Here is a 27,687-nt window from a genome sequence, read left to right as displayed (position 1 = left end):
ATCTGTAATGAACTTGATTTTATTGTTAGAATTGGAGGCGGCTCCATTACAGCAGCTGGGAACTATAGCAGGGAAGTGTGGGGAGGAGCAGAGCACAGCAGCACAGGGAGAGTGGGAGCTAGGAAGAACACAGACCGGCTCATTTTAGTTTCCACACAGTCATTTGGCAGAGAAGCCGAGCCCTGACGAGCGTCTGGATTTCTCAGTCCGGCGGTAGTCTGGCAGGGCTGCTCATTGGCTTGCTTGGGGAGAGGTCCTCTCCTGGGGTGGTTTTTTCAGCCTGTTTTCATCTTACTCAGTAGGAGTTCAGCTTTAGCTCAGCTTCGTCTCCCTCTTCCCTTCCTTTCATTTTCCCCAAGTTCTCTGGCATGGCCTCTACCTCCCAGATCCTCTGTCCAAGAGTTTGGGGCTGGAAAGGCAGCCAGTGTTCCCATTTCAGCTGCAGGATGGCATAGTGGAATGTTGGGGGAGTCACACATTGCTGGGGTGTCAAATGTTGGGATGTCAGGCAGTGGCTTATTTTTAACCCATTACACACCAGGCCACAGCAGATGACCACATGCAGAGAAGCCAAGCAGGGGATGAAAAGGGATGAGGATAATTGGAATGGGTAGGTAAAAACTTCAAAAGGTCAGGGAGCTTGGAGGAATTCTGGAATTGGAGCTGGGCTCTCCTTGCCCCTCTTTGTGCTGTGCAATAGGCCTGGTCTGGGCACAGCTCTGGGATGTGAATGGTATGAAGCAGGGGCTGGGAGGATAAGCAGCTTTCTTCTCTCACCAATCTGTTGGTCAAAAGAGCTTCAAGTTTTGGACTGAGACATTCAGATATGGAGGGGAGCAGTGGGACAGTATAGCAGTGGTGTACCCCTAGACCCCTGCTGGAACCCCGACCCTAATGGGTAAGAGAATGGGAGATGGAGGAAGAGGCGCAGCTCTGGGTACCTTACTGACAGAATCCTGCCCCAGGTCACATAAATTATTATTGGAGATCCTTCCTTGGGTTCCTAAATAGAGACAAAGAGGTCCCTGGGCTTGGGGATATATGCTCTCCCTCCACGAAGGAGGAAGTTGCTGAGACCCATCCTTCCTCCCAACCCAATACAAACATTTGGTAGTGTTAGGAGAGGGTGTCATTCCATGGTTCTCAGGCATCAGATGACCTCCTATCCTAATTTTGTACCCTCCCTCTATCCAATCCCTGTTGCCTTTGGTTTTGAAAATCCTCTTGGGTATGGATGAGGGGGAGGGACAACCCCTCCCATTTAGCCCAGCCCAAGTTCCCACAACAAGACATCCTGTTCCCTGTCTCTCCCACCCCAGCTCCCATGTCGCTCAACCCCAAAGGACTTAGCAATAGCCATTCTCTAAGGGAGCTGGGGAAGCAGATTCCTGGGGAAAGGAGAGTGGTTCTTTCAGAACTCAATCTTGCAGGCTGGGAAGGACTCATCTTGCATGACCACGGTGCTGCTGCTCGCCAGGACCAAAACATTCAGTTGTTGCTGCTGCTCATGAGTCTGTTGGTACCACTCACGAGTCACCTCCGTGTCATGAGTAGGGATCAGAGTCACCTAGGAGAGAGACAAGACATGCCTGATGTGACATTATGAAGGGAAGGTAAGTGAGGGGGATGGGGCATCACGCCTGATGGTCTAGGAAGTAGCCCCCTGCCCATAGAAAGGGTTCAGTCCTCTTATGAATAGACTGTTTTCTACTGAGTAAGCTTTGACCAGACCTCCTCCTTGGCATCCCTTGCCACTCACCTGAAGATTCTCCCCCCACTGGGCCTTGCCCTCCAGCAGGGCATCCAGCACAGCCCGGCTTGGCTCCCCATTGACAGGGTCATTCCCACTGACCACATAGTAGGATGCACGCACTCGACGGAAGAAGTCAAGGTCAGCAGTCTTGCCACTGCAATGATTCGGGATATAGGCGAGATCCACGTATACAGGGGAGCCGGAGCTGCCCTTGGAACTCAAGGCCGCTGTAGAGACAAGCCAGGACTCATTGCAGAGGTAAAATAGAACACTTTTAGCAATCTTCCTCCCACAACCCCTCCTACTCCTGGAGTCTTTGACCAGCCACACCCAACCCCAACCCACAATCTCTCTAACTTTTCACATTATACTTACATGGTCCTGCCTTGAGTCCGTTGACTAGGCCTTTGGACATGGGGCTGTGTCCATCCTTTTCCTCTGCTGGGGTGACCTGGCTTGGAGTGCTGCGTGGTCGGGGTGGGACCCGAGTTGCTCGATCTGCAGTCCCTTTACCAGGGGTGGGTGAGCGTTTTCCCCGAAGATCCAGACGCCGGGCAGGAGATGCTGGCTTGCCCCTGCCTGGGGCCCTGCGCCCTACTCTCCCCTGGGCTTTCTCTTTCTCACGTAGTTTTTCTACCCTTCCAGATTCTGAGCTGAGCCCCTCAGGGTCAGCCATGCACACATCAGGGCGAGGAGGGGATGGGCGGGGGTCTGGCTGGGGGATAGGGGGTGGGTCATGGCCAGGCCTGGGGTGGTGAGTCCCACTGACCCCTCCAGCTTTGTCCACAGGCAGGAAGTCCCCATCTTCATCTGAGTCGAGAGCTGCCTCAGCTGTGATAGATGGACACTCTTCAGTTTCTGGTGGAACATCAGAATCTGATTGTGAGGAGCCTGAGTCACTGGCTGATGTTGGGGGTGTCTCATCAGCCACAGGGCATGGGCCCCCTGTGGCCCCTGAGCCCCCTGCCTGGCGCCGCCCTCCCCTCCCTACTAGCCGAGCTTCTTCAGTTGAGAGGTCACCTTCATCTGTGGATCGGGGCAGAGGTGGGTTCAGAAAAGATGGGGAGAGTTCCCCTCGGTGAGGCCGGAGCTCAGCAGCACATCCCTGGGGCCCAGCCTCAACCTCAGGGGAGACACTTCTGGGTTGGCCTCCAGAAGCCCCTCCAGGGCACAGTGGATGCTCAGGGGAGAGCAGTGTGTCAGGCCGGGAACTCCTCTCAGCTCCCTCAGGCCAGGCCCCACGTTCCCAGGCAGGGCAAGTCTCAGCTGCTTCTTTCTCAGCCTTGGCCAGGGTAGGGCCTGGGGGTTTGGGGCTGGTTTCAGTTGGGCCATTGGTGGCACAATCCCCAGAGGGGCTCTGCAATGGGCTTGGCTTCTCGGTGGTGGCCCCTGTGCACTCCAGGCGGCAGGGCAGAGTGCTATCATCCATGTCTCCAGGCAAGCTTGGAGGTGGAGCTGGGGCCAAGTCCTGTGAAGCTGGGGGTGCTGGGCTCAGAGAAGTAAGGTCCCAGAGGCTGTGGGCAGCTGGTTCCATTCCTGAGACCAGCTCTCCAGACCCCCTTTCTGCAGCCTCCAGGCCAGGAGGGAAGCACTCAGCCACACTCGAAATCACAGGTGTGGTGGCCTCAGAGGAGGAGCCTTCAGACAGGGCTGGTGAAGCAGGTCTTGGCAGACTGGAGAGAAGAGGAGCCCCAGGAGAGCTGGGTGACGGGAGCTGGGGCAGTGAGGAGTCCAGGCTGGGGGCCTTGGTCACTTCTAGGTACTCATCATGCCGAGCTCTGGTTGGGGGCCCTGGAGCTATAGCCAGAGCTCGGTCTCCAGAAAAGGCAAGGGAGCCACAGGGTGCTGAGCGGGGTTCAGCGGGAGAGGGCAGCTGTGGGGGAGCTGGCTGCAATGAGGAGAAGCCAAAGGCTGAAGCAGGGAAGTCCAGGCTGGGTCGGGCAGGGCCCAGGTGTGAGTCCGAGGGAGGGCTGGTATGTGCCTCACTTTCAGGCCACAATGTAGGGGCCCCTGCAGGGATGGGGTGAGGAGGACTGGGGGACTCGGCTTCTTTCTCTGGCTGTTCCCGTGCCCCCTTCTCCAGCTCTGAGTCACTAGTGCTGTCATCCCAGTGGCCCTGGCCTGATCCCTTGGGGGATGGGGTTCTCCTATCTGGGCTACAGCTCAGGATATTACCATTAACAGGGGGGCTTGGGCCTTTGCTCCGGGGGATAGGAACACGAGGGGGCACTGCAGGTGGGGTGAGGCTGGGCTCCACACTTGGACCTGGCTCAGGCTCTTGCCTAGGGGGTAAAGTAGGTCCTGCAAGGGCTGCATAGCTAAAGGCTGGAGTGTCAGATTGGAGGCTCTTGGGTGAGACAGGAGACGAAAGCTCCTTCTCTGCAGATGGGTTTCGGCCAGCAGCCTCCTCCTTGGCTGAGATGCGTGGGGGCCAGTCCCCAGCTGCCCCCAGTGGAGGCTCTCTAGTGGGGCATGCAGGGCCAAGTCCAGTAAGCATCATCTGCTCATAGATGTCTGCATACTGGAAACTTCTCTCATCAGGATAGGGTGTGGGCTCTCTCTGCTCCGGTTCTGTCTGTTCGGGCTCCCTGGTTGGATGGCTTTCGCTGGCCTCTGGGACCTTTGAGCTTTGAGGGCTGCTGCCAGGAGCCCCAGCTCCACCTTCTTCTTCCCTCTCCCCTTCAGCTTTGCGGTAGTCCTTCCCCAAGGGAGAGTATGGCCCACCTTCCAACTCAGCTGCTGCCTCCTGTGCTGCAGCCACCACACTGTCATACTCGGTGGTGCCCCAGGAGAAGGGTGCAGGAGTGTGTGGTTCTGGGGCAGGTGTGGGGGGAGCTGGAGCTGGGGAGAGGGGTGCAGGAGGCAGGGGTCTGTCCTTGGGCACCCATGGTGGAATGTCAGCCAGCCATGAGGGGGTGGTAGGTTCATTCCTCACGGGTGGCATGGGCTCAGGCTCTGGGATAGGGCTTTCTCGTCCGGGAGCTGGAGGAACCCTCTGTCCAACCACCTCAGGTGGGGAGGCTGGAGGAGAGATGATCTCAAAAGGGGAACGGGTCAGCTTGTCCTCTTCCTCTGGTGGCAGCCCAACGGGTGACTCAGCAAGCCAGCGCTCCACCTCCAGCCCCTTCTGCGGTGAGGGCTCCTGGAAACCCTTGAAGTCTGAGGCCCAGGGGCTCTGAGGCGTGTGTTCCAGTGGGGGCACTTCTTGTTCATCATCTGGCCCCTCATCGAGGAAAGTGCTCTCCCGCTCTTCGGTGTACCGTGGCCGGGCCCCCTGGCCATCCAGCTCATGAGGGAACCAGACCTTGCGCTCACAGCTCAGCTCCCTCCAGTATGTGTCCTGTTCCAGGGCCACATCCTCTCTACCCCTCCAGTACCTGCCCTCCTGTTCAGGAGATGTGTCCTCCCAGGTCTGGGCAGGCTGTTTTTGTTCTCCAACTGGCTCATCTCTGGATGGAGATGTTTCTTGCCACTCCCGTGTCACATCCTGCTCCTTCCAGAGCTTCTCTCCCTGATCGCGGGCCTTGTCCTCATGCACTGGGCTCTCTTCCAGCCCCAGAACTTTGGTCTTCTCCAGCAGAGCTTCTTCTTTCTGTTGCACAGCCTCAACTTTTTCTGGAGATTTTTCCTCTAGGATCTTCTCCTTTGGTTTCATGGCTTTATCCTCCTGCACTGGGCTCTCCTGCTCCTGAGTTTTGTCCTTCTTTTCTAGAGCCTTATCTTTCTGTTCAGTGGCCTCATTGTTTTGTTTCAGGGCTTCATCCTTCTGTCCTAAGGCCCAGTATTTTTGTTCTAAGGCCTCATCCTTCTTTTCCAAGGCCTCCTCCTTCTGTTCTTGGGTCTTGCCTTTTTGTTCTGAGTCCATGTCTTTTTGTTCTAAGGCTTTATCCTCCTGTCCATGGGCCTTGTCCTCCCGCTCAGGGGCTTCACCTATCTGTCCTGAGGCCTTGCCCTTTAATTCAGGGACCTTGTCCTCTGGAGCCTTGTCTTTATGGTCCGTGTCTCTGACTTTTTGTTCTAAGGTTTCACCTTTTTCTTCTGGGGTCTTGTCCTCCTGTTCCAGAACCTTGTCTTTTTGTTCTAAGTCATTGTCTTTTGGTTCCAAGGCCTTGTCCTTCTGTTCCAGGACTGCGTCTTTTTGTTGTAAGTTTCTGTGTTTTTGTTCTAAAGCCTCATCTACAGCCTTATTCTTCTCTTCCAGAGCCTTATCTTTCTGACCAGTGGCTGTATCCTTTTGCTCTACAATGGCATCCTTCTGCTCCAGAGTTTTATCCTGCTGTAAGACTTCATCTTTTGGTTCAGGTCCCTTTTCCCTCTCTTCTGGGGTTCTGTCTTTCAACTCTGGAACTTTACCTTCCCACTCCATGGCAATGCTCTCCATGGCAGGGCTTGGCAAAGACTCAGGGCTCTTGGTGAGGGAGCTGTCAGGTGTCAGAATGTGTTCACCAGGGCTTGTGATCACACCAGCTGAGTGCTTCCCATCTCCCAACGATGTAGGGTGAGAGAAGGGGCTGGGAGGTAACCTTCTATCAGGGCTCTCATCTGCAATGTCTGCCAGTACAGAGTATCCAGTGGTTCCATCTGTGGGAGGTGACAATGTGGCTGCACAGCGTTCTGGAATAGACGTGGGCACTAGGTGGTGAGAGGTGTCCTCAGCCTGCATCAGAGGCCCCTTTTCTTCCTTTCCAAGACTTAGTTCCCCAAACTGGAGGGTGCCAAGGCTTTCTGGAGAGAGCTGCTTAGAAGAGATATCCAGAGAAGTCTCCTTGCTGGGACTTTCTTCTGAGAGAGAAAGTGACTGGGTGTCTTCTGGAGATACCTCTGGCCAAAGATCTTTGTGTAGATGCTGCTCTGTCAGGCCACAGGGAGACCTGGGGATGGCTTCTTGGTTGGCTGTGTCTGGTGAGACCACACTGAGTACAGATACGGATTCTGCATCTTCAGGGGAGAGGCTTTGGTCAGGAAACTGAAGCACCTTATCTTTCTGAGTTTCACCAGGTTCTTGAAGTGGCGTTCTCAAATCTCTGGGAAGGGCTTCTGTTCCCAGAACTGGGCCTGTGAGCTCTCCTGCCTCCACAGTCTCAAAGACTATTGCTTTGTCCTGTTCTGGCAATAGCTGGATAGTGTAGCCTGTCTCTTCCCCAACAATACTGACAGGTGCTTCCTGGGCATGGGGACTCCTGGGAGGAGGCACCTTTCCCTCCTCCAGTGTGAGCTCTTCAGGCCCTGGCTTAACTGTCTCCTCTGCAGCATCTTCCTTGCCCACACCTGGTGTACGCCTAGTTCCTCCCCAGGAGCCTACTTCCTGAAAGTCTTGGGGCTCAGACTTTTCTTCCACTGGGGACTGATGAAAGGGTGTGTGGGTGGCACTGGGTGGGCCAGATGGTGGAGGAGAGGCCATTTTCACTGTGCTGTCATCTGGGCTAAGGCAGCGCTCCTCCACTTCTCCAAGGACTGGTTCCCCTGAATGTAGGGTATGCCCAGGGGCACCAAACATCGGGGCTCCAAACTGACTGGGAAGTTTCTCAGACACCATTACATTTGTGGTCTCCTCTTCCTCTTCCACGGCTCTCTCTCCAGGCAAGCCTCTCCCTACAATCTCTCCTTTCTTCTCTGACTCACCAGTCACAGAGAAATCCTCACAGGGTGGTGATTTAAAGCCCTTGTCTTCTTCCAGTGAGGAGGTGGGTGAGATGGTACCAGCTGATGGCACATAGTCCAAGCCCTGAGTGGCTTCAGTGCGGGATGAGGGAATGCTTGTGACTGTGTCGAGCAGCAGGGAGCTCTTGCCTGTCTCTTCTGTCTGAGGAGCTGTGAGTGAAGCCACAGACTGGTCCTCAGCCACGGATGTGGCAAAGGAAGAAAGCTTGTCGCATTCAGTGATTGAGGTGGCTGAGGACACGTGTTCCTCTTCAGCCAAAGGGGCGGCCACCATGTTGGGAGGGTAGGTGAGTTCAGTCTCTGGTGCTCCATAGCCCTTGCTGGAGGTGACAGGAACAGCACTGTCTGTAGCCTGGCTAGCCTCAAAGGGGCCAGGACCCTCAGGCCCAGGGAGGTCGTAGGTACTTGTAGGAAATCTAGGTGGAGCTGGGCGTTCCTCTGGCTCATCATGAATCTCCTCATCTGAGATGGTTTGCTCTGTCTCTGAGTAGCCAGGGATTGTCTCATCCTGGATGTAAGAGACATGCTCAGTAGCTCCTGCAGGTGTGGCCAGGCTGCTTAGGAATGATGAGGTCTCCTTCTCAGGAACTCTGCCTTGGAGTCCTGCTTCCCGACCCCCGAGGGCCTCCCTGCCCCTTGGAGTTGCCTTCAAGGCTTCCTGCATATGTTTTTGGTAAAAACCTTCAGCCTTTGTCTCTTCCTCTTCCTCCTCATCTGAAGGGTGCATCTCCTCCATTTCTTCTAACTCAGCCTTCTCTACCACATCCTCCTTTACCTCAGGTTCACTTTCCTCTCTGGCTTCTATTTTATCAGGGAGCCTCTCTTCTTCTTTATGCTTCTTTTCCTCCCAGGTATCTTTCTCTTCCTCTGTTTCAGCCCCAGAGTCTGGGCCTCTATCCTTGCTGCCTTTTTCTTCAGGGATGTCTGGGACAACCTCTCTCTCCTTCATCATAGGCTCTTCTTGTTCCAGCCCTGGGACAGAGGGTGGTATCCCCTGGCTGGTTGTGCTTGGGGGTCCCTCCTCTGCAGTGTCTGGAGGAAGTGGTTTCTCTCCTAGTCCTAGGTCCCTTTGTTCAGCCAGCAACACTCTCTCTTCACGCTTCAACTCCTCAAAGTCCTGTGTGAGGTCCTCTGGTGAAGACAGAGCCAGCTCCCTGTGCCCACTGACTGTCGGGGGTGGTATAGCTCCCTTCTGGGCTGGGGGTGTTCGGGGCTCAGAGGACGGCTCCTTCTCCCCACGGGCAGCCCGACTCTTGTCCATTTTGACTCTGCCAGGGGCCTTGGCTTTGTAGAGGGTCTTACGTACCTCAGGGGTAAAAGGCTTCAGGTCTGGCTTGGAAATTTTCTTGACCTCAGGTTTGGTATCTTTCTTCTTTTCCTCCTTCTTGGCATCCTTCTTCTCCTCCTTCCTTCCTTCATCCTTCTTGAGCTCCTTCCTCTCCTTCTTGATCTCTTTTTTCTCTTTGTCTTTTTTCTCTTCCAGCTTTGAGATCTTTTCTTTCAGGTGCTTCTTCCCTACCTTGTCTTTGATCAGCTTTCGTTTCTCTGCCTTCAGTGCCTCACTCGACTCTGTCCTCACCCTCTCAGGCTTGATAGGCTTCTCTGGGGGCTTCTCAGATGACTCTTTTACTTTTTTCTCCGTCTTGGCTAACTCCTTGGCCAGTTCTGAGCGGGCCTCCTTGGCTCCCTCTTCAGCCACCTCCTCCCGTTTGGCCAGTTTGCTTACAGCTGTCTTGGCAGTGGCCTTGAGGCTCTCCTTGCTGTCAGCCCGCTGTTTGATTTTGCTGGGTTTGAGGTTGGCAGGCACAGCCCCAGAGGCCAAGTCCTTCTGTGTAGCCACAGGGTACCGCAGGAAGTCCAGGTGCCGAAGCTTTTCCAGGCCCTCCAGGATCTTGTTTTGGGGAGCATTCCCTGGAAAAAGCACACGTACAATCTTCTCAGTGGGATTGGCTGGTAGCCAGACAATCAGAGCAGTGATAGAAGTCAGGTAGGGCACAGATATCTCAGCTTCCTTTCCATTAGCCAACACAATGCCTGTCTTAGCTTTACTATTGCCTGCCCACTTTTGCATGAGGAACTGCATCTCCTTGCTGTCCTTGACAGGGTTGAGGACATACATGTCCAGCCGGCCCACACCCATCTTGTGGAAGAGGGTCAGTGGCTCAATGGTGTTGCTGACCACACGGTAAAGAGGTTCGGCCTGGATGCCTAGGCGGGTTAGGTGTTGCAGAGTGAGGCAGGCCTCCTCAATGCTGCGCTTGGCTTTCCGGGAGGCATCAGGTAGCCGCAGCTTATCGGGCACATTGAAGAAGACAACTCCAAGCTCAGGGGAGATGAGGTTCTTCACCCAGTCACTGTAGCTGCTAGAGCCCTGGGACTGCTCCTCCTCCAGTTCTGCCACTTTGCGCTGCAGGAGTCCATTGATGCCTGGCAGGTTATCTGCCCCAATATGTGTGAGCAGCACTGAGTCAATGCGGTCCAGGTGCCGTACCAGCTTCCAGAAGCAGGACTTGCGATCAGAGCCACCATCCACCAAGATGTTGAAACCATTAACAGCAAAGAGGGCAGAGTCTCCCCGGCCACCAGGGAAGATATAGCAGCAAGGCTTGGAGAGCTTGAGGAAGCCCCCTGAGGTGGGAGGCTCTAGCAGGTCAAAGGGAGATGGCACATCCACAGTCTCAGAGACGTACTCAGAGAATTCAGCCACACCATCCATGGTGGGCAGTGTGGGCTCAGGGTTTAGTCGGAGGTGCAGGGTCTCTTGGGAACTGGATAGTCCCAGGTGGCTCCAATCTCCTTCCCCTAAGCAGGAAACGGTGAGGAAGGCCTGGATTCCAGGGTCTCTATTGCTGAGCAATTGGGCAATCTAGAGGAATGGGAGATGAAAGGCTGATCAGGTCAGGTAGAGACCTGGGGTTGCCTTAACCTAAATCAAATTCAATCTGCTCGTTACCACCTCTTTGCAAGGTGACCGCCCCCTACCTTTCTGCCAGAGTTCCGAACCTTCAGGCAACATAAGATTTTCCCATCCTGGGATCCCTCCCCACAGCTCTAGTCCTGCCCCAGTTTCCATTCCTCCCAGACACTCAGACATGGAACTTACCTCTGGGTTGTGAAGGACCTGGACAAAGTTCTGATAAGAGTAGGTGCCACTCTGTAGGATGAGGTCTCCCCCGGGCTCTAAACTTTGCCCACTCAAGATCAGTAGTTTGTGAGCTGATGGACTGCTAAGGAGACGGTGAACCTAGAATGGAAGGACAGAAGTGGTCATGGATGTGGGAAACGCAGGGAAGGGCACTGGATGTTCCTGGTTCCCCTCAGTACTGCAAAGACTCGCTCCCCACTCGTAGGTCACAACACCTCCAGTGTGGGGCTGGGGGTTGTAAGGCATTTTAGATGGTTCAAAGCCAAGTCTGGGAATTCTTGGCCTCATGGCAGTAGTACTGGCAGGGGTGGGTTATAGCACTTCTAACAAGCCCTCATGGCAAGGCACAGGCCCTGGCCTTACCTCAGAGCTGATGCTGTCGGCACTGGGGTTTACCAGGATGACGGTCTCTAGGATCTCACTCTGGTGGCAGAGGGTCCTCTGGCCTGAGAGATGCAGGATTTTGTATTGAAGAGAGTGGGTATAATAAAAAGGAGAGGCATTGTGTCGGGAGGAGAGAAAAAAATGTACTGTCAGAAAATGGAGCTGAGGGGAAAGAGGAATCTAGCTATCCTTAGATCCTGCCACTTTGGATACTGCTGAGTAAGGTCCAGGAACTGGCTCCTCAAGCCCTTCCCTTTCAGGGTTTCCTCCTCCCTTCTCCCATACTGGCTGTCTTCTCTCCCCCCTTCATATGCCAAACCCTCTGCCTGCTCAGTCTGGTACCCCCACCCCCTCGGCCTGAAACTCCTGCCTCAGGCTGCCCTATTGACAAGAAGCTTTTGTCCCTCTCGAGCACTAAGCTCCTGGTGCTGCCTGGGGATGGGGGGCTCAGCTGGAGGGAGGGCTCCTGGGGTTGTGATGCTTACTCAGCTCTCTCCTCACTAGCCTGCCTCTGCCCTGGGCTTATCATGCCAGCTGAGTGCCTGGAAACATGAGATGGGCACTTTGCAGTGTCTACAGGCTCTCCATCCTCTTTCCCATTCCCCATCCAAGGCCAGAATTCCCATTTTCCAAAAGACGCCGTTTCTATCTATCTAAACCCTTGGGTTTTTACAATTCAAAGACTAGAAATAGGAGTATAATTTCTTGTTCTGTTCTCTCGTTCTTCAGAGACCAAGCCTGCGCTCACAAGCATGTACACAATCATGCTGTTCCCACCACCAAAGGTTACAACTCCCTCTCCCACCTTACCCCCATGTCCCCAGGCACAAGAGAGGCCTGGTTCACTGCCTCACAACCCATCCCTTGTGAGCAATTTCTTCTCTCATCCTTGCCCTTCTCCTATGAGCCCTATGCCATGGAGATGGGAGATAGGGGTCCACAAAAAAACAAACAAACAAACCCGCAAATAAGGAAGGAGAGATTCAGAGTGTTCCCCAGGCCATGGAGAAAGACAAAACAGCCTCAACCCCTGTCAACTTCCCTCCTGCAGACACATGAACCGAGCAATGCAGCAAAGAAAGTGGCAGCTTAGAAGATAATGGAGGATGCTGTCATCCCCTGCTCCTGCCCTTCCTGACTGACGTACACAGTGGCGTTACCTTGCAGACAGAGAGTTGAACAGATGGCTCGGGGAGTGGGCTGTCTGGAAGATATTGGTGGGAGTATTCATAATCTGTCCCCTAGACCCTCTTCTGTGATCCAGCTCTTTCCCCTTTCTGGGGCTTGGGTGTGAGGAGACTGGGGCCAGGGCCTTTGTTATGAGGAGGAACCATAGTGCCAGGATCAGGCAAATTTGGCAGCAGAGGGCTGCACTTGCAGCTGCAGGGGAAATGAACTGTAAATGTGTCAGAAGAACAAACCTCATAGAGGGTGGGTGGGGCCCAAGAGGAGTTCAAGGGTTCTCTTCTATTAACTTGGGAATTGAGGGAAGCTTTGAGGTCAGTTCAGAGGATGAGAACCACCTTAGAGACAGGCTGGGGCAGCTCTTGGGCAGATGAGGGATATAAAGGTTCAGGGAAGCGCCAGGTTAGTCATGAGTAGTTCAGATTTAAAAGGGCAAATCCTACCCGACTGCCAACATACACACACAGGTCACACATTCGAGCTAGGAGGGTCTGAATGAGAAAATCTGTGGTACAGACTGATTTGTTTTCTATCTACCAATCTTCCTCCACCAGTCGACCATTCCTCACAGTCCCCTGTGTATAACCACTAGACTTCTCTGATCCCAGTTAACATCTTGGTGAAGACCCTGTTCCTCACCCATGTGCTCTCCAGTTCTGACTGGCATCTACCTGGTCTATCTCGTGCACCCCTCCTTTTGAGGCCTGGGAAAAAGCCGTATTTCTCTCTTCTGCTCCCTCAGCAATCCCACTGAAGGGAATTGACTTGTTTTTCTGTTTTCTTTCGAATGAGGCAGGGGCACTTCCCCTTGACCAGTGATGCTGCGGGGGTGGGCTGGGGAGCACCAAGGCTGAGCAGGCAGGAGGGCAGGTGTCTCCGCAGTGAGGCAGAAGGGGGGGGGGCGCTTGGGCAGCTGCAGTTTGCCGCAGTGTGTGAGTGTGCGCGCTGAGCTCCGGCTCCAGCTCCGCCCCCACCCCCCACCCCAGCATGACAAGTCATTTTCTTGGCTGCCTCTGCATGGGGGGTGAGGAGGGGGGACACAGAGAGGAAGAAGAAACTGGCGCCTCTGTTCCAGAGCCCCCATCTTGGGAAGAGAAGCGGGGATGGGGTGGGGGTGGGGCTGAGACTTGGAACCCGTAGGTTTGACAGGACTGGGAATGCGGGGCAGCTGCCAGGGAGGGAGTGCTCTCAATCTCCAGAGGGAGCCAGAAGCAGGGGCTTAGAGTCCCAGTCTCAAGCCGGTTGCAGGGAATGGGGGGGGGGGGGTCCACTGCAAATAGGTTGGTCTATGAAGAGGCGCGTGCCACGTCTTAGTGACCCTTTCCTCCCTTTTTTTCCACAGTGTCCCCCACATTCCCTTACTTGGCAAAAACTCGCTATCCCGGTCACCCCCAGCATTGGAGCAGCTGAGCAATCCAGCAGCTGACACCAGAGACCCTCCCATTAGTCGCATTCCCGTAACATCCGCCTTTCCTTCAGATTCTTCTGCCTCTGCCCAAAGACAACCATCAAAGTCCTCCAGCACCTCAAGCTACCAGGCAGAGCCAGTGACACAACCCTCTGCTGCTGCCCCTAGGCTGATGTCTCCCAACCCAGCCCAGCCTGAGAGGTGGACTGTCACAGTCCTGGCCCCACTGGCCTCCGCCTGGTCCTGGGTCCAAGCTGACCCCATAGCCAGTAATGTTCATCTTTTCTCTCAGTCCCTCCACCCTGCCTACCCTGACGGGCAAATTCCAAACACGCCAGATTAGGTATCAACTCCTTTCCCACTACCCCTGCCACAGCATTCCCCCCCGCCCCACACACACACATGCAAAGCCCTTTGGTTTGGTTCTTACCCTGGGGTGTGGGCGGGAGCCCCTCATGGAGGCTGCAGCTCCGGCCTCAGCCGGCAGCTTCAGGGAAGAGTCTGCCGCACTTGGGGTGGGAGGGGGGGGGGGCTTGATGGGGAGGGCGGCGCCTGGGCGGGGAAGAGGGGCTGGTCCATGACGAGGCAATGGAGACTTAACTGTTTCTTTGCCTTCACAGTGTCAGTGCTCTGATGCTTCTGCTTGGCTCTGGGTGGCTGAGGAGTTGTCTAGTAGCTCAAAGAGCCAGGGTCTTTCTCCCCTCAAGGTTGCTTAGTCAAGAAATGCCCTTTTAGCATCAGCCAAAGCCCAAAGCCCTGTGCTATGGCACACTGCAGAGATACAGGAGGTGTGGGCTGCCTGGGTCCTCCCCCTTCCCTCAGGAACCATCTGCCGCCTCTCCCCTCAGACCCAGGGAATGACCTTCAGTCCCTGGAGGAGCAGGAGACAAAGGAGTTGGGGGCCTGAACGAATGAACGGAGTAAAAGTGAGGAGACTGCTTGAGATGAAGGCTGGAGATAGGGTGAACTCTGGGCTTTTGAGCCACATCTGCGGAAACCAGGGGAGGATAGAAGTCTCATTTTAGGTTGCAGTGTAGGTGAAATTCTGGAGTGGACACATGGTCCCTAGCCCTTCTGGGATGGGGCACAGGGACCCTGGGAGCTGCATGTAGTCCTATGTCAATGCAGTCGTAGTAACCACACTAGCACCGATACTTGGAATTCTTGGGTCATTGGATCTGAAGAGGCTGGGCGCTTTCTGCTTTTCAGTGAGAGAATTAACAGGGACCAAGGAGAATCACCAGGGCCCCAGGCCCAAGTGAGATTTTTTTTTTTTTTTTGCTACAAGCCAATTATTAAGTTACATAAAGTACTCTGGACTTAAAAAAAAATCTTATGCCTTTGTAGGGTATTGGGTCCCTGTGCTCTCCTTGTCTCTGCACTTTTCTATTTTTTCTGATGTCTCTTTCTTATACTATCTTACTCCTTCCATTGTTGGCTGTTTCCCTTAGTCTCTACCTCTGTTTCAGCACTCAAAAGACTCAAAGGGAGGATCTTGAAAGAACTAGCACACAGTTCCAAGCCAGTGATGCTCAGGCTCCCATAGAGTCCTTCCCTGCCCTCTTCCCTCCCATCAACCCTCTCCAGTCTTGGCCAACTCCTAATGCCTTCCACACATTGACATCCACCCACTCAAACCCAGCACCAGCCCCACCCCTGCCCCAGACTGCCAAAAGCTGCTTTTGAAGGTCAGAGAAGCCAAAATAGTCTCTGTTCTCAGCATCCTCCCTCCCCCCCTTAACTGTAGCCAGAGGAGAGGAGGAGCTGAGTCACCAGAACTTGGGGGGGGGACGGGGACAGAGGAGGAGGAATCTTTGCTTTGCTCAGATCCGGAGATGCAAAGCAGCAACATGGCAACAGCCCCATTTGGATTGAGGAGGCCATCTGCAGAGATACACAACACAAACTAGGCTGAATTTTGAGCATCACAAAAGGAAAACACCTTCTTTCTGCAACTTCATATTTTGTATTTCTTACCATCTCAAATCATCTATCTCCTATCTGCTTTCTAGGGCTCCCTGAGTTGTGCTAAGAGGGAAACTTGAGCAGACATTTGGCTGGAGAACAAAATAACATTTCCCAGCCAATGCAGAGCCCCCCTTATCCTCAGCTGCTACCCCTAAGGGCCACACCCTGGGCATCGTTCCAATCCACACTGGAGTCATCCTTCAGCCCTCACCCTCTGAACAGCCACCCATGACAACTGAACCTCCACCTGCTGTGTTCCTAGGCTCTGCTGCAATGAAGTGGTGAGATGCCAAAGACAGAGGCCTGAGTCCAGACACAAAATGTGACTAGAAGTCCTGGATTTGATACCCGACTACCAGTTTATCAATCATGCCATTAAACAAGCCACTTAACCTCTCTGAAAGCTTGCTTCCTGAACTATAAAATGAGTATAGTATTAATACCATCCTCTAATAATGCAGTGAGGAATGAATGGCATAAAAGATGAAAAAGTGCTTCATTCCTAGAATCCTAAACCTGCAGGTGCACAAATGCCACTGGAAGTCTGTCTCCTTTTTGTAGATTTATGATCAGAATTAAATTTAGATTAAAACCAGATTCTCAGACCAGACCAACTCTAGAGTACCCCCTAGCTCCCAGATAAACCCAAAGGAAGGTAAGTACTATTCATGTTCACTGCTTTCCCATTTCAGATAGCAATGCAGACCACCCCCTCCCCCCAGTTGTAGGGCCAATAAGCTACTATATTAATTCAGAATGGCTTTCATGTTTGCAGAAGTAACAGAAATACCACTTTTAGAGCACAGCACTGGTAATGGAGACTCACAAAGAAGGCCTGCAAATTGGTCCTTCGGTGTACGTTTCTTAGAGTCTTTGAATATCAATCATGAATTCTAAATTATGAAAACTTCTCCCTTTCCTATAGATGCTCAATAGTAGAAGTATCAGAGTGTTGTTTAAACTCAGTTTTCCACTGTCCTAATAGTTTCTGGGTTTGTTTTATTATGCTTGGAAGCTCCAGATTCTCTGAAGGATTAGAAAGTTAGGCTCCAAGTCACCACTGGAGACTACCTCACTCAAAATTCACCTTGGAATGCCTTTACCAGATTTGACCACTAGAAGGAGCTGGGCCACTGACACTCCATCAGTGGGTCCTTCCTTTTCTGTGTTCCAGAGAGTGAAGAGTGGATAGTGGATAGGAATGATTGCACTTGCCCTGAGACTGTAGGATACATGTTTGTTCCCTTTCTCAGCCTTTTGTCCCAGGGTTAAGGAGAGGTGAGAGGGATGGTGGCCTAGTCTGTGGGTTGGGCAGAAAGGATTAAGCCATAGCATATCCCCTTGAGTCCATCACAGCAGCCTGGTTCCCTTTGCCACTTGGCAAATGGGAGGCTGAAGGGCGGGGCAGTGTCTGCAGCTGCTTTGGGCTGTTGTTTGTGGGGACAGCTGAGAGGAGCCAGCAGGGGTGGGGCTGTGGCTGTCTTGAGCCATGTGGGTTTTTCCAGGAAATTCTCCACTGTTCTCCAGGGACATAGGCCACCATGAAAATGTCTAAACCTAAAAAAAAAAATTCAGCATACTAAAGTGAGCCCTGATCTTGGGAGTATGGTCCTAGGCCCCTGGAGGACACCATGGCAAACTGATTATAAAGATCAAGTAGGTATTTATATACTAGTGGTTATTTCTGAGAAAAGCCTGAGCATAACTATGCATCACTCTGTAAGCATCTTCCCAACCATCCTTGAATGCTAATCTGAAGAGTGGCTAAGCAGTATGGTTTAAGTTCTCTTCATTCTTACACCATTCCAGAATGCAGGCTACTCTTACATTTCTGTGGCCCAAAGGACAAAATTAGAGAATTCAGTGTATATTGTTAACATCAGCACATATCCACCAAACTTCAGTTCAATTATTAATTTCACCTCTGTCATCCCCTTATCCAGCTTGTACCAGAGATGGTAGGAATAACAAATGCTAAAACTGTCCATTTTCAATCATCAGTGCTAATGGAAGAAGCCATGACATGAATAATTCTAAGTAGAAAGCCATCTCAAAACAGTGAGTGGCTAGCTTCACAGGAAGACAGTCACATCAAAGAGATGCCAGCGTCACATTTTTTAAGATGCTGCACATATTCCTAGGATAATGGACCGTTGCTCATATTAACCCTCTCATCTCCTCTCTCTAGGAGCATCTCTAGAGGAGTCAGTGATCAGAGAAATGACTAAAGATGTGGCAGTTAGCAGGAGGAATAGGAAGAGAAGGGGAGGTAACTAACCACTACACTGCATAATTGAGACTGATCTGTATAAGATATGAATTTAGTCATTCGGTGGCAGTGACTGTTGAGTTGGATGGATTTTATATTCCATAAAGGCACTGGCACATGGATTGGTGTGTCAGCATTTACTGACAGCATGACCAGATGCCCAACACTTTTATACTGGGATATAGGGCTTTCTGCAGTATCCTCACAGATACTATCATGGAATGATAGTCCTGAAATATTTTCTCAAATCCCTAACCCATTTCTCCCACTCAGCAGAATGGAAATTGAATCCTGTGGATTTGATCTCCGAGTCAAACCTCAGAGTGTGACTATCTCTTGTAGCAGCAAATCCAGGAGACCCTGCTTCCACCCTGGATTTGATGGTGCCCATCAGCCTTTGGTACTGAGATTCTGCTCTGCTTTGGAGATCTGTTGGCTGAACCAAAGGAGGAACCAGAAATCCTGAAACTTGGAGGGTGGGACTGTGTAGACTGAAGGAAAGGTACTAAGCAAGGATCTGGGAAGGTGACTCAGGGATTCACAGATCTCTATAAAGGGAAGCAAAGAGGCTAGGATATAAAAAAAGAGGAACACAAAAAAAGAGTGGATTTTTGCATGGGAGATGATTAATCACTCAAGAGAAGTACCTCATTCCCTTAGTGCATATCAACAGCTGTCCATAAACCACCTCTTGTCAGGTAGAAATTCTGTTCTCCAGGCTCTTTGCATCATCATACATACCATCTGTATGCGAAGAGTACTGGGTATGCAGAGGATAGCTTCTGAGCTTTCCAACTTTTCCCTCAGGAGTACCCCCTTCTTCTTCCTGACCCAAACCTCCCACAAAACCAGCTCTGCCAGGGAGACTGGACCTCTGACATTCTGTAACCAGCCTTCACCCAAAGAACTTGAGACAAATGACACTAGTCCTAACCTTTGACCTCTGAGGAGAAGTGAGCTAGGTGCCGGGTAATGAAGAGTCTCAATTGTTGGTTCAAGTCAAAGGATGATAAGTCAATGTTCCAGGAGAGAATCCCTGTGAGAGAAAAAGAAAGAGAGAGGTCAGTGGGGGTGGACTTAGGGGAGTACTTCCAAGCTCACAGAAGGGATAAGAACAGGGAGAGGATAAGGACTGCCATGATGAGCCTCAGTGACGTCTTTAAGAAAGGTGGCTAGTGCCTCTGTCTATTTCCTATCTTGTGCCCTTTCCGAGCTTTGCCTGAGCCAGAGAGAGAAGGGCAGAGGTTAGGTTAAACGTGGTCATTAATAAGTTTGTATGTAGTAATTTTCTTGCAGAGTTGCCCAATTGTGATAGAAGTGACACTCAAGGGAGCCAGTTCCCAGGTACTGGGGGCTGCCTTCTTGGTCTTTACAGCTAAATAGTATTCTAGACTCTCCTTCTATGCCCCCTCCTTGCCTCCAACCCCCCCGGGGCTTGCTTCCACCCGCAGGGGGCTCCGCAGCACTGCGCCACAGGCAGGCAACTGGAGAGCGAGGTGAGGGCTGAGGAGCTTGTGGCCACGAAGGTCACTCTCTCAGGTTTACCGCTGGCACTGAGATTTAAGATTTGTCCGGGGCTTTCAGAAAGCACACTGTTCCTGTTCAGGGACCCTAAAGAAGAAACTAAGGTAGGAACATGAACTCTCCAGGGGATGGTGAAGACTTTCAAGACGTCAGACCCATGACACTGCGGGTCGGACGGGTGTGACCAGAGTGGCCCCAGGGGGTGTATAGAGCTCCCCTGCCTCAGGGAGATTGCGGAACGCCTTGGGGTGTGCGGGAGGGATGGGGAAAGAGAGATGTTAGTAGCTAAAGAGGATATTCACGCACGACATGGAAGATGCAGGTGACAGGGACTGATGATTCAGAGTAACAGGGAGCGCGGATCTCAGGAAGTGCAACCTAGGGATGGGGAATGCAGACGTACACACAGATGGCGGAGAAGCACGGGATGGAGGATGCCCCGAGCACAGCCAGGACAGCGGCTCACCTTGTTCAAGGTGGGCCCGCACGGCCCTCAGCTGACTCTCTGTACCGATATCGCCGATCACGATGAGCAAAGAGTGTTTCCGCAGGTCCCAGCGCGCTGCCGCCACTGCGGCTCCGGCCTCGCACAGCGGCTCCGCGGGGTTCTGAGCTAGCGGAGCGCCCGGGCTTCGGAGCCCCAGCCCCGGACTTGTCTCCATGGCAACGCCGCTAGGCCGCCGGGGCCCAGCTTCGGTCTCCATGGAAACTCCGTTGGAGTGCTAGGCCGGCAGCGTCCGCTGCAGGGAGAGTGTGCGCCGTTCTTAAAGGCCGGCGGCAGGAACCGTTCATTGGCTGCAGCCTGTCAGGGGGTGGAGCTCTGGCGCCGCAGGGGCAGGGCTGGGGCCGCGACGCTTCGGCCCTGCGGACTCGCTTTATCTGTGGGGTGGTGGCCGCCCTCATCAGCCCCCACTCGATTTCCACAGGGAGCGCCTACTCCGTCTTGGGCAGGGGTGGGGCTCTAAGGAACCGGGTGGAGGGGCGAGTCGATTACCTTGGCGCCAGAAGAAGCTTCTAGTTAGGATGTTACCGGGAGAAGTGTTGTCTGGCAATTCCGCAGCCTGGCCCAAACTGAGGGGAGCCATATTGTCCCTCTCTATCAATTTGTATCGTTGTCTTCATCTGTGCCGGTGTATTATCTTTGTCTGGTTCTTTCGTTCTCTTTCTTTCTTTCTTTCTTTCTTTCTTTCTTTCTTTCTCTCTCTCTCTCTCCCTCTCTCTCTCTCTTTCTTTCTTTCTCTCTCCTTCTCTCTCTCTCTCTCTCTTTCTTGTCCTCATTGCCCGAGGCCCTGGGAATGCTCAGGAAGGCTGCGCAGTATTGGAGGGACAGGATGACCTTCCAGCCCTGAGTCCCTGGTGAGTTGTTTTTCCGAAGATAGTGGTTGGCTAGTCTCCATCTCTGCTGAGTGCAGGACTCCAGTGCAATGAGCTCAGACTGCAGCAAGGGGGATTCGAGTAAAACCCAGGAAAGACCTTCCCAACGAGAACTAATGTGACACAGTGAGTTGGGTAATCTTGGGAGACAGTGGCATTACATCCCCCAGGGAGTTCTCAAAACAGAAGGGGCAATGTTTGAACCGAAGTAGATGATGACCTGTCCAAAACAGAAACAAAACAAAACAAAAAATAGGGGATGAGAAAGAGGACAGAGGCTGGAACTGTTTTATAAATGACTAGAACATTATTGCAAATATATGTGCTGTTAAATCTACCTTCCCCTGTTCCTCAGTGTGTCCCCATCACCTACTCTGCACTCCAGCATCTTTTACCCAAGGTTCTGAATAATTCTGTACATGTATGTATCCGATAGAGAACCTGTCTTTCACTGTAGGGCTTCAGAAGCACTTTTCCCCCCCTCATTTGCCTTACACTTTCCGGAAGGTACAGGATAGAAAGGAGCACAGTTCCTGATTGTGTTCCCCCTCCTCTCTGGAAGCCCTGAGGAGGATTAGACTGTGCCTGCATATTAAGTACCTCACTGCAGACCCAGTCCTTATCATGGGGCATGTGTGATAGTAAAATAGCCAGTCCACTCTGCAGTCAGTTTGGATATGCTCCGACCTGCAATTAATGTAATGTCATATGTCCGTTTTATCTCAACTTAAAAGAATGGACCTGGCCCTGAAAATCTTTTGTGTAGCAGAGAAGGAGAAGTATCAGACAGTGGTGATGCCTCACCCTGCATGACGCATGAAACAATATTCTGCTACATCTCTACCCCACCATTTGCAAATTTGAATCTGGCAAAGCTTGGAAAGATGTGCAGGCCTCCTCTTCTGCAATCAGACAAGAATGCCACGTGGAGGCAGAAAGCCAGAATAGGTTGTGGGGAGAAGGAGACAGTTTCCATAGCAACTGTAGAGATGAGGCCTTTAACTAGCACAGGACTTAAGCATAAGGGTCAGTAGCAGTTAACCACACGCTCTGCTTTCATCAAGTCTGACAAAGAGGTTAGACAATAAATCTGAATGGCATAGAGAAGGACCACACACTGATCAGATGGTAAGGGCACAAATTCAGGTCTGTGACCTCAGCCCCTGATAGAATTAGGTTTTGTTAATTACAGCTACAATGGCAGACTCTGATAATACCAAAATTACACATATATGCTGGATGAGCATTCAGCAGGCTGCTTTTTTTTTTTTATGTTTTTTTTTTTAATTTATTTCTGAGAGAGAGAGAGAGAGAGAGACAGCGTAAGCAAGGGAGAGTCAGAAAGAGAGGGAGACACAGAATCTGAAACCGGCTCCGGCTTCTGTGCTGACAGCTCAAACCCACGAACCATGAGATCATGACCTGAGCCGAAGTTGGACACTTAACCAACTAAGCCACCCAGGTGCCCCAGCAGGCTGTTCTTTAAAAGGCAGAAAATGTCTGAGAAAGATTGACTGCAGGTATCCCTTAATGACCCCACTCTTTCCTGGGTTAACAGTATCCTAAACATTAGGTGATGATCCCAGTATCATCTTCATATTATCAGAAAATATTTTTTAAGTATCAATTGGCAGACAGCAGCATATGCAAAATGTTCTATTAAAGAAAACTACGGAGTTTAGCATTAGCATCTAGATTCCAGAATTTTGAATCTGAAGACAGAAACACTGATGCACATATGTAAGGCATGGAAAGCTGATTAAAAATATTAAAGAAATACATACATGAATTGCAAAGTATATAAAAACCTATTTTGTGTTTAAGAAGAGTGTGCTGTGCAGGAGCTTAGTAGTGAAAAGATGTCCTTCAAAGAAAGACCTGTCCAAGGGGATTATTGGGCACCTCTGATAAATATGATTGTGGGGCACATGCAGTAGTGTGTGGTGGTTATAGAGCCTGCTGCAGTGTTTCATTTAACTATTGACCACTGGAATGACCACATATGATCTTTTGGGAACTCCCTATTTCTTCCACAATCTTACCATACAGCATTGGCAGATACAGTGATTACAACCAATGCTTTTCAATTTTTTTTTTAATGTTTTTATTTATTTCTAGGAGAGAGAGAGAGACAGCGTGAGCAGGGGAGGGTCAGAGAGAGAGGGAGTCATAGACTGAAACAGTCTCCAGGCTCTGAGCTGGCAGTCAGCACAGAGCCCGACGCGGGGCTCGAACCCACGAACCGCGAGATCATGACCTAAGCGAAAGTCAGACACTCAACCGACTAAGCCACCCAGGCGTCCCATAACCAATGCTTTTCAAACTATTTGTGATGAAGGACCCTTGAATTGTAGAAAGGGTCACTAGGGATTTACCACTGAAAGGCAAGTTAGAGGAGATGCAAAAGGAAGATGCTATTAGAGGCTCTTTCCTTGGATGTGCATTTCAGTGGGCATAAGGCAGAAAACAATATAAATCTCAAATACTATGCAAGGTAATTGTAGCCTTGGCTAAGTGTAAGCCAGTTAAAGGATTCTCAGACCTTTGCCAGTTCATAATTATAGTGATAAATTATCAAATAGGTAAATTATGCAAATATTTAACAAAGTAGGAGGGGCATCTCTAAATTTTTTCTGGAATTAATTTCATATTTGGTATTTAAATCTGAATTAAATTTAAAATTTTAGTTGTCCTCATGAGAAAATCAGAATTTTATTAGAATTAATTGCTCTCATCTTAAATTATGTGTATGTGGGAGAGGAGGGCACCGTAAAGTTTTCAATGCTTAGGGTCTCCATAGGAATTAAGCCAGCTCTGATAATTCATAAAGTAAAGATACTGACTCCTCCCTTACTTCTAGCCTAATGAATGTCATTAGTTTTTCTGAGAATCTGAGCTCCTTTTTAAAAATTAATTTTATGCTGATGCATAGGAGCACATGTACCCCAATGTTCATAGCAGCACTCTCCACAATAGCTAAATCATGGAAAGAGCCTAAGTGTCCATCAACAGATGAATGGATCAAGAAGATGTGGTTTATCTATTCCATGGAATACTACATGGCAATGAGAAGCAATGAAATCTGGCCATGGGTAGCAACATGGATGGACCTTGAGGGTGTTTTGCTGAGCGAAATAAGTCAGGCAGAGAAGGACAAATATCATATGTTTGCACATATAGGAGGATGAGGAGGAACTTGACGGAGGTACAAGGGGGAGAAGAAGGGGGGAAATGGTGGGGGAAAGGGAGAGAGGCAAACCATGAGAGACTCTTGAATGCTGACAAAAACTGAGGACTGATGGATGTGGGGGGGTGGGGGGTATGGGCATGGAGGAGGACACTTGTGGGGATGAGCACTGAGTGTTATGTGGAAACTAATTTGACAATAAACTATTTAAAAAAAATAAAATAAAAATTAATTTTATTTCTTTATAGTTTATTTATTTTTGAGAGAGAGCAGGAGAGGGACAGAGAGAGAGGGAGTGAGAATTCCAAGCAGGCTCCATACTATAAGCAAAGAGCCTGGTATGAGGCTTGATCCCACAAACCATGAGATCATAACCTGAGCTGAAAACAAGAGTTGGATGCTTAACCAACTAAGCCACCCAGGCGCCCTGGCTCTGAGCTCATTTGGCAGAATTCCAGCCTGTTCTGCTGGATTGCATGGTCTTATCAACTAAAATATACAAAAGGAGCTGCATGAAGCTCAGATTCCCACCCTGTACTCAGTTCTGCCTATAAAGCATTCTTTACACAGAGAGAGGTGTGTTGGATTACAGGATTGCTGTCTCAGAGGTTTATCCTGGGCTTTTGGGGAAAATACTGTGATCATAATGCATACTGGCAGCCATCGGGTCACCTCTTAGCATGAACAGCTGGTTTGTCTGCAGACACACTGGGTAAAAGGATCTCTAGAAAGGTCTAGGTGGGGGAAAAGTCTGCATTTGTTGCTATGTCTGGCACGCAGAGGAGGCCCACAGTAATTATTTGTTGGATAATTTTCCTAATATTTGTTCACATTTGTGAACAATTTTCATCACAAATTTCATCATACATTGTAACGGGAAAAGCACAGACCCAGGGTTTACCCTCTCCCTCCAGAGGCTTGCAAAAGCCTTTTCCTTCCTCACTCCTCACATTCTTTTGTTTTAAAAAAGTAATTCCCAAGGGGCACCTGGGTGGCTCAGTCAGTTAAACGTCAGACTTTGGCTCAGGTCATGATCTCAGGGTTTGTGGATTTGAGCCCCATTTATAGATATTATTTTCCCTTGTCCATTCCATTAGCCTGTGAGATGGAAGTGAGTGTTTGGCTGTAGCCAACCTTTTCTTTTATCCTTCTGAGCAAAGCTACTTCTTACTGCAGGAAACTCTAAGGATTTTCTTGTGGTGGTGAAGATGATAGTGGTAAAGATAGTCCAAATCTAGGTGTATAACTTACTTTTGAGGCCATGCCTTTGTGTGAATCAAATTTTACATGGTTTTTAAAAGGTATTTGTAGAATAGGGTTATTTTTCATGAAGAAATGCTTAGGTTAAAGAAATATTGTTCCCTTTACAGTATCACAAAATTTTCCCTTCCCTCTTAGTTTTTTCTTTTTTAAAGAAAATTTTAGTGTTTATTTTTGAGAGAGAGAAAGAGACGGAATATGAGCGAGTGAGGCAGATGGGGAAGGAGACACAGAATTTGAAGCAGGCTCCAGGCTCTGATCTCTCAGCACACAGTCCTATGTGGGGCTTGAACTCATGAACCACAAGACCATGACCTGAGCCCAAGTCACACACTTAACTGACTAAACAACCCAGCTCCCTTCTTAGTACTTTCCTGAAGATCCTTCATAATCCTAACTTCCCTTTATAACATTACTTCCTGCAAATACTTTACATTAGACCGTATTCAGTTAATCTGAGCCACTTGCCTTTCCCTCAGTCATTCTTTAAAAAAAAAAAAAGAAAAAAGAAAAAAAAATATATAGAGAGAGGGCGTGTGCACATGAGCAAGGGAGAGGAGGGAGAGAAAGAGAGAGAGAGAATCTTAAGCAGATTCCCACTCAGCATGGAGTCTGACATGGGGCTAGATCCCACAACCCTGGGATTGTGACCTGAGCTGAAATCAAGAGTTAGACGCTCAACCAACTGAGCCACCCAGACACCCTTCCCTCAGTCATTCTTTTTTTTTTTTTTTTAATTTTTAAAATGTTTTTATTTCTGAGAGAGAGAAAGAGAGAGAGAGAGACAGTGTGAGCAGGGGAGGGTCAGAGAGAGAGGGAGACACAGAATCTGAAGCAGGCTCCAGGCCCAACGCGGGGCTTGAACTCACAAACCATGAGATCATGACCTGAGCTAAAGTGGGATGCTTAACCAACTGAGCCACCCAGGTGCCCCTCCTCAGTCATTCTTATACTTTCTGTTCAGGCTGTTTCTTTTTCCTTAGATGCTTTGTTCACCTTAATTCTTATTTAGGAATTTATTTACTTTACCCTTTTGATTTATTTTGTTTGTGAAATAAGGTTCCATCTCATTCCACAAAGGATTTAAGGATTATGACCCAACTCAAACACAGCTGCTTCTATAAAACTGAGTTCCCACTTACCAATTGTGGGCAAGGTGCTTGTCCTCTCTGTGCTTTAGTGTCCTATAAAATTATAATAATTGCATCCTACCTTGTAGTGTTATTTTGAAAATTAAATGGGACAATCTCTTAAATATGCTTAGAACTATGTCCAGAATTTATTTACTTCTTCATTCAATAATATTTATTAAGTACTTAATGTGTGCCAGCACACAGTGCACAAAGATCCCTGCTCTTGTGGAGCTTGCATTCTAGTGGAGGAGACAGATAAATAATAAGGAGGTAACATACAGTATGTGAGAAAGTGGTAAGTGCTGTGGCAAAAAAGAAGAACACAGGGTAAGGGTGACTGAGAACACTGGTAGGGACTATGGTGTTAGAGAAGAAGGGCGAAGGGACAGGAAAGGTTGATGTTTTATTTTTTATTATTATTTTAATGTTTATTTTTGATAGAGGGAGAGAGAGCATGAGTGGGGAGAGGCAGAGGAAGAGGGAGACACAGACCACAAGACCATGACATGAGCCGAAGGTGAGTGCTTAACCTACTGAGCCACCCAGGTGCCCCAAAATGTTGCTGGGGGGTGGTTTGTTTTTTGTTTTTATTTTTTAAATGTTTTTATTTATTATTGAGAGACAGAGAGAGACAGAGCATGAGTGGGGGAAGAGCAGAGAGAAGGGAGACACAGAATCTGAAGTAGGACCCAGGCTCTGAGCTGTCAGCCCAGAGCCCTATGTGGAGCTTGAATTCAAACCGTGAGATCATGACCTGAGCTAAAGTCAGATGCTTAATGGACAGGCACCCCAAGGCTGCTGTTTTAAATGGGCTGGTCAGGATAGACCTTAGAGAGAATATGAGACCCGAGCAGACTTGAAGGAAGTGAGGGAGATAGTCACTTGGATAAGTGGCAGAAGAGCCTTGTAGAAAGAGAGGATGGCCAGTACAAAGATCCTAAAGTAGGTCTTCCTGGGACATCCAAGGACTAGCTGGATCCCATTGTGGCTGGAGCAGAGGAGTGAAAGTATAGGAAATGAGACCAGGGAGATACTAGGGACCAGATCACACAGAGGATTGAAGGCAGGTTGGAGTTTGGTTTTTACTCTGGGTAAAATGTGGAACATATGCAAGGTTTTAAACAGAGAGGTGATGTGGTTTGATTTAGATTTTTACAGGATCACTTTGGCCTCTGTGTTGAGAATGGATCGTGGAGGATATAAGGAGTGATGTGAGAAGCCAGTCAGGGATCTTGCAGTAATCTGGGTGAGCAACCATGTAACTCGGATTAGACTGATGTCAGTGGAGAGAGTGACAATCAGTGGAATTCTAGATACACAGTAATTTAAAGGTAGAGCCAACCTGATTTCCTATCCGATCACATGAAGAATGAGAGAGAAAGAGAATAAATAATGACTCCAAAAATAAACCAAAAACTTAAAAAGAAAAAAAAATT

The 27,687-nt window shown here is 50.1% G+C and overlaps 1 protein-coding gene across 1 annotated transcript; it reads right to left on the bottom strand.

The window, feature by feature from the left end:
* Position 1: 1 nt before the first annotated feature.
* Positions 2–11,005, bottom strand: MAP1A (microtubule associated protein 1A). Its single transcript, XM_039232846.1, has 5 exons — positions 10,923–11,005; positions 10,518–10,658; positions 2,129–10,280; positions 1,760–1,980; positions 2–1,567 (listed from the first exon to the last, which is right to left on the bottom strand). The coding sequence occupies exons 3-5, from the start codon at positions 10,128–10,130 to the stop codon at positions 1,412–1,414; spliced, it is 8,379 nt and encodes a 2,792-aa protein (XP_039088777.1). The 5' UTR covers positions 10,131–10,280; positions 10,518–10,658; positions 10,923–11,005; the 3' UTR covers positions 2–1,411.
* Positions 11,006–27,687: the final 16,682 nt, after the last annotated feature.

This window comes from Hyaena hyaena, unplaced genomic scaffold (genome assembly GCF_003009895.1).
Source record: "Hyaena hyaena isolate Hyena2069 unplaced genomic scaffold, ASM300989v1 scaffold_70, whole genome shotgun sequence".
Classification (NCBI taxonomy): domain Eukaryota; kingdom Metazoa; phylum Chordata; class Mammalia; order Carnivora; family Hyaenidae; genus Hyaena; species Hyaena hyaena.
Note: the sequence above shows the minus strand (reverse complement) of the source record. Positions and strands in the feature narration are given on the sequence as shown.